Source organism: Octopus bimaculoides, chromosome 3 (genome assembly GCF_001194135.2).
Source record: "Octopus bimaculoides isolate UCB-OBI-ISO-001 chromosome 3, ASM119413v2, whole genome shotgun sequence".
NCBI lineage: Eukaryota > Metazoa > Mollusca > Cephalopoda > Octopoda > Octopodidae > Octopus > Octopus bimaculoides.
In genome coordinates this window covers 147,251,695-147,258,942 of record NC_068983.1, presented here as the reverse complement: position 1 = coordinate 147,258,942, position 7,248 = coordinate 147,251,695, and the positions used below count along the sequence as shown (strand labels likewise).

Genomic DNA, 7,248 nt, shown 5'->3' with positions numbered 1-7,248 from the left:
TGCACTACTGGGTACGGCACACATTCTACGCAAAACACTTTCAATACAGTAAACATAAGAGCACCACAGCAAACCACAGCACATACCCAAGGCGCACAGAGCTGCGCTCGGTAGTGAAGTGAAAGCACGTTATTTAAATAATAATAATAATAATAATAATAATAATAATAATAATAATAATAATAATAATAATAATAATAATAATAATAATATGAACACAGGCCAAAGGGAGTAACGGTAAACGAACATTGCAAAATATTCTGGGATTTTAACATACAGTGCGACCAAGTCATAGAGGTGAGACGGCCAGATATAGTGATCATCTATAAAGATGAAAAAGAAGTGAAGATGATAGATGATGCAATACCAGGCAATTCAAGGGTGAAATGTAAGGAAACAGAAAACTGAGAAATACCAGCCACTGCGGGACGAGATAGTAAAGTTATGGGGTATGAGGAAAGTAATGGTGATACCAGTGGTAACTGGAACATTAGGAGCAATTTCCAAGGGCTTTAAAAAACATATTAAGAATATTGGCGCTGCTCTCAGGCTTGAAGTGATCCAGAAGACAACATTGTTGGGTATAGCTCCCATTCTAAGGAGAGTGTTGTCTCTTTGAGTCACAGGAGAAGGCACTACTTGAAGCCTTTGGTGATTTGTCATTGCCTGCTTTCAAGTAAAGAACAACCGGTAATTAAGAACTATCCGAGAGTCTTCCAGAACAACAACAACAACAACAACAATAATAATAATAGTTTAGCCAAAACTCATGTCGGAGCAGAGGAAATATTAACAATGACAAATAGTACAAAAATGAAAATCATAATATCAGTGATGATAGTAATAATAGTGAAAGGAAGTGGTTGGAACCTCCCTATGTCCTGATCGATGCTACATCTAGTGATGGTGTCACAATAAAAATACTGGTAATTGCGCAACCTGATAATTGCTACCTCATATATGAGTGACAATGAAAAAATAAAATATTGTGAATAATGGTGGTAATGAAACTAAAGCCCTTGATGGTGACAGTGTTGCACCCAGCAGGCTCAGAGATACTGGTCTGACTCCAGTCTGTCGTTATTGGAAATGGATAAATTGACGGAGAAAGAAATGACAGAAAAATTTAAGGTGGAGTACTTGTGCACACTGAGACTGGTCCTTAAGTCGAAATTAAACGGACGGAATAAGATTGAAGTTATCAACACCTGGGCGGTTTCACTTCTTAGATATGGAGCAGAGGTAACTGCATGGACAGTAGACGAAGTAAACACCTTAGATAGAAAGACAAGGAAGTTGCTAACTTTGATATGGGATACTCCACCCAAAAAGTGCCACAGGCAGACTGTATGTACCAAGAAAAAGAGGAGGAATAGGACTGATTGGATGCGAGCACAGCATTAGAACAGAAGAAAACAGCGTAGTATGGTTTGTAAAAAATGTCACAGGACCGCTATTATTGGAAGTAAGAAACTCAGCCTTGTGTGGGATGAAAGACTGCAAAGGTAAAGCACTGTACAAGCACTTGAGAATGAATGAAACTGAAAATAGGTAGATAAAGAAAAGAATGCATGGACAATTTCATAGGGATGTTGAAGATAAGACAGACAGAGAAAAAAGATGGCTATGGATGACTAAAAGTGATTTAAGACTGGAAACGGAAACTCTAATCTATGCTGCCCAAGAGCAAGCATTAAGAATCAATTACATCAAATACATAATAGACAACACATCAGAAAGTGATAAGTGCAGAATTTGTGGACAAAATGGTGAAACCGTACGGCATATTACCAGTCAATATACGCGACTAGCCCAGAAAGTATATATATATAAGATTCGTCATACAATATAGCAAGAATTGTCCACTGGACAACTTGCGATAAGTATGGACTTGACAGAGCGAAACATAAACCCGAAGGCATTATCGAAAATGATGATGCAAAGATCCTATAGGATTTTATGATTCAGTGCGACCATGATATAGAGAATAAGAAACAAGATGTAGTGTTAATTGAGAAAGAAAGCAAACGATCCTAGATCTTAGACATAGCAAACCCAGCTGACAACGAGGTATGCGACAGGGAAGAAAGAAAAGTCGAGAGATATGACAGGTTAAGCAGTTGTGATCGATGAAAAAGGTAGTAGTAGTACCAATGATTGTCGGAGCCCTGGGAACAGTGAGCAAAAGTCTCGAGAAGTACGTGGAACGAATAGGGGCTGCAATAAGGGTGGAGCACTTGCAGAAAAGAGCACTGCTTGGGACCACTCGAATACTCCGGATGGTGTTCGAAAAACAATACTCGAGTTATAAGCACACAAAAAGATAGATAGACAGACAGAACGGATTTTATATATTAATATTTTTATACGGGCGCGCACGTACATGTATGTCAGTATTTCATATATTTTCATAAAGTATTTCATAAAGAAGTGTGCTAAAATGGTCAGAGAGTGAACATTAGTTTCGCACTTGTAGAGCACTTAGCTGTATAGGCGACTCGTGAATGGTGGAGGTAAATATTCTCTCTACAACTGGAGGGAGGAAAGCGGCATGATCAGTTAGTTTTGTAAATAAGAAAGTGGAAATTTTACCGGTGAATGTGTTAAATTATAAGGCACAAAAAGAAAATTGCTCTCCCCAGACAACAGAATATGCTTCAACACACGAACTCACATAAAGAATCTTGCAAACCAAATCCAAAGACGAAATAAAATCTTTACAAACCTAAGTACACGTACGAACGTCATATAGACACATGCATACACACACACATGCAAACACACCTAGTCTCAGTGAACCTCTAAACAGAGGCTACAATGAAAAATATTTTGCCTAACAAAATTGAGATAGTAACATCTGACCTGCTGCAGGAAAGGAAAGCATCAAAATATCATCAAGTCTAATTTTCACCGTATGTAGTTTCGATAAAGCTGACGATGCCATGTCGAGATGCAGAATATTGTGTCCTTTATATTGATAAACAGATATAGGTTCTCCATCTTTGCCGAAGTATTGCTTAAAATTACTTTCAATTTCTTTTTTTATTTCTTCAGGGTTGATTTCTTTATCCATTGTAGTTGTTGATGTACTAGTTATTGTAATCGATTAAAAAAAAATCCTATCAGTTTCTTTTGTTGTCCTTTAGTGTGAGACTAATTTACAGCTCAGAAAGTATTTATTATGCACATTTATCAGATGTGCCTGTCAAATGAAACATAACACTCTATCTCTCCTTGTATAATATGTTGAAGTATGTTGATATTTTTTATCATTAAACCTTGATTTGAATATTTTAATATGTCTGATTTTGAACTGATTACAGATTACGAATACATACTATACGTGCAGTACAAATTTCAAAGTTCATTCGCACTAATATCAGTTGCAGCAGTCAACGTGGAACATATAATGAAAGGCGGTTATGATGGCTTTCACGGAGTTGTTCAGTTTCTAAGTGTAGCAAGTGACAAAAGGCGACAATATGACGTAATGATCGTTTGCCCGAACAAGCATAATTGTTGGTATCCCATTGGTTAAAACTACTGCCCATATACGAATTCTAAACTTTCATCAAAGAAATGTTTCACGAAATACGGTTCTTAGAATTCGGATATGAGCAGTTATAAAAACCTTGTTTTTTGGGAAATTACTCAGTGATCGTAGGATGTTACTAAACTCCACAACACTCACTCATTGAGATATTGGCTATTTTTTATGCCATGTCTATGATAAAAATCCAACAAGACTTATTTGAATTGTGAACTCTAGTAGTTAGTACGAAGGATTAGCTAGTGTAAATTTTAAGTCGTAATTCTCTACGACAAAATGACTTTCCTTCCCAATTGTACTATAAATGCTAAATGTACATAAATAAAATAAGAGGGGTGTATGAAAAGTCTTGAGCCTCAAAAAACAAAACACGGTACAAGACTTCTGATGATTTATTTTTCAACATAGTCCTCCTCGATAGCTGAACACTTTCTCCAGCAGTGCTGAAGCGCCATTATCCTGGCGTAGAGGAACTCTTTTGTTTGAGATTCCAAGAAACTTTCTACAGCGTCTATGACGGCAAAATGGCGACCAGCCAAGGCATTTTTCAATTTTGGGTATAGATGAAATTCAAAGGAGCTAAGTCTGGCGAATTAGGCGGATGGGGAACAAGTTCATATCCACAATCACGAATGTTGCCATGGCAGCCACTGAGGTGTGGGCTGGAGCATTGTCGTGATTAAAAAGGACTCCCCTGGTGAGCATTCCCAGCCTTTTTTCTTTGATTGCTTCTTGGAGGCGTTTCAGTAGCTGAGAATAATACAGTCCTGTCATGGCGTGACCCTTTTCAAGGTAATCTATCAGCAAGACACTTAGAGAACCCTAAAGAACTGACGCCATGACCTTGCCAGCTGAAGGAATGACCCTGGCCTTCTTTGGAGTAGGAGATGTGTGCTTCCACTGCTTTAATTGTTCTTTGGTTTCAGGCTGGTAGTGATGAACCCAACTTTCATCCATAGCAATGAAACGAGCCAGAAAATTCTCTTCATCGGCTTCAAACAGTTCCAGATTGCTCGTGGACAAAGTGCACCTGGTACGTTTCTGTTCAGTCAAAAGGCGAGGGACCCACCTTGCAGAAACTTTTGAGAATCCAAGTTCTTTTGTCACAATGTTGTCTTCTCTTTCAGTTGAAATGTCCAATCTCTTGGCTATCTGACGACATGATATTCGACGATCTTGCATTATCATACCAAGAGCAAGGTCAATGTTGTCCTCGGTGGTTGCAGTTAGAGGTCTCCCTGGTCTGGGATCATCTTCCACACTCTCCCTGCCACGCTGGAATTCATTTACCCAGCGTTTGATTGTCGCATATAAAGGAGCATTGTCTGTTAAGGTTCTCACCATATTTTCATGGATTTCTGATGGAGTCATGCCTTTCAAATGAAGGTACTTTATGACAGCACGATACTCAGTTTTCTCCATTTTCATTGTAACCTCGACACTTGTTTATTCAAAAATCTGCAGCAAAAAAAATTTAAAATATCAGAATCATGAAAATGAGCAAGAATACCCCGAAAAGACTGTACTAACCAGAAAAAATTGTTTCAGCTACCTAGCAGCCCCGTTTCTAGGTTAGGCTCAAGACTTTTCATACACCCCTCGTAATGTAGTAATTATTTTCTCTTTCTTCATGTTCTTCAACTTGTTAGTGAAATTTATTTCTGTAATTATGAAACTGTGGTTTTTATAGCGGTTAAAAGAACACAAATTTATTTATCTTCAACATACATGCACGCATAAAATGTCCGTTAGCGTTTTAAAGTATATATTTCTCGCTATGGTATTTATGTAGCTGGAGTCAGGATTTATGTATAATGATAACATTTATAAGTAAGTTATAAGTGACGTGTTTATCAATATATATTCCTACTTCAAAAGTAAAATATATTTATTATCTATTTCCAAATAGGAAACATATAAAAGTAGTGTTACACAAACAGTAATCAAACCGGCTATAAAACAAGCTTCCATTCTTTTCAGATTTTGTCTTAAAGACATCACTCCACATTTGTTTTTTCATAATCTTTCCTTGAGGAATACCTAATCTTCTAGAAACAACTACCCCTCCTACGTAGATCAATAAGTTAGTGTTACCTATATTTTTAGTATCTATCCTACAGATAACAGAATCTACCTTCCTAATCATATCTAGCAGCTTCCTTCTGTTTGCTCCTTTTAATGCTGATCTTCTGGTCTTCCTCACTTAAGTTTCTTAATTCGCTAGTGCCAATTGTTCCTTCTTGACTGGTAGTGCTGTTGTCATTCTTTCCTCTAGATCCTTCTTTGGTTTTAACTGCATCTATATTGTTGCTTGGTTTTTCAATTGTTTGGTCTTTCTTTGCCAGTTCTCTGGTGACCTCTTCCACTTTTATGTCTGTCATCCACTTTCTTCTCCTAATGGCATTAGCTTCATCTACTTGTCTCTGCTCAGTCACTTTAAACACCCTTCTTTACCCAAAATGTTAACATTCGTTTTCTATAACCCCTTCTTTTAGGTACACTTTCTAAGTAACACTGCATTACTATCCTATTTTCTTCCCTAGTACACTTCCGTTTCCTTAATCTACTGATTTTATCTTAGGGTAATAGCTGTAGTCATTTTGCATCTGTACTGAACCATTGTTAAACAAGAGGCCTTGCCTGAAAAGTTCAAACTAAATTTTCACTGTTTCAATCAGAGTTTCTGCGCAAAATCTTGTCTCTCATAAACTGAGGTAAGATAATGGTAATGTTCTTCACAATCATAGTCATCATCACTATTATTATTCAACATCTGATAGCTTCAAGTAAGTTTCTATTGCACCACATTTTAAACTTTCGTGCTGCTGAGATGTGTGCAACATTGCATTTTTTTTTGGTCGTTTGGGGAGTATATTTTGCTACAGGGTTTAATTTGACTGTTCTGTTGTAGTAATGTTTGTATTGTGTGTGTATTGTGCGCTGTTCTTCTGTTGGGTATTGGCCCTTCATGGCACATGTAGTAGGGAGTTGTTCGTTTTACTGGGTATTTACTGTATGAATATATTCCTGTGTTTTTTTGTATAGTGTTGCATTGTAGTAAGCGTGTATCACTTCATTGTAATCGTTTTCATCTGTCCATCGTTCGTTTTAGTTTTGTTATTCGTTAGGGCAGGGACAATAAGAGATGGGTCCGTCTTTACAACGCTAACTTTTTGACAGAGAACACATCCTCTGGAGGTGTATTGAAGCTTCTTTCGTATCGCGATTGCTCGAGCTCACAAGACGAAATTCTCTATTTCTTTCTATTTTATTCTTTATTCTCTATTTATTGTTTTTTTTTCACCGAACATCGATCATAATTGCTCTTTTTCACTCTTCAGGGGAACGAAACTCGACACCACCTTTGTTAAAGTCATTTAAATAACGTGCGTTCGATGTTTGTTTTCTACGCATCCGTGGGTAGTATAAATAGAACATTTATTGATGTATTAGCGAATAACTGAGAAACAACAATGTGCATATGTATAGAGTATTTTTAGAGCTAGGTTTGCATATGAGATTAAAAATTTACTTGCAGTTTCGCAGTTTTGGTCTAGAAGTATTGCAGTCCACATGTTTACATTTTCACAGACGTTTTGCTGCGGCGGCACATCAGGGAGAAGCTAATATATATATATATATATATATATGTGTGTGTGTGTGTGTGTGTGTGTGTGTGTGTGTGTGTGTGTGTGTGT

General features: G+C 37.2%; 2 protein-coding genes across 2 annotated transcripts in view; one reads left to right on the top strand and one right to left on the bottom strand.

Moving 5' to 3' along the window:
* LOC106884082 (sulfotransferase 1E1) overlaps positions 1-3,451 on the bottom strand; it is a 16,718-nt gene extending 13,267 nt beyond the window's left edge. Inside the window, exon 1 of the mRNA XM_014935301.2 lies at positions 2,863-3,451. Within this exon, the coding sequence (XP_014790787.1) occupies positions 2,863-3,073 (211 nt within the window). The 5' untranslated portion in view covers positions 3,074-3,451. The remainder of the gene's footprint in view (positions 1-2,862) is intronic.
* Positions 1-7,248, top strand: part of LOC106875508 (serine protease 48) — a 466,125-nt gene that overhangs the window by 126,779 nt on the left and 332,098 nt on the right. The gene's annotated exons all lie outside the window — the stretch shown is intronic.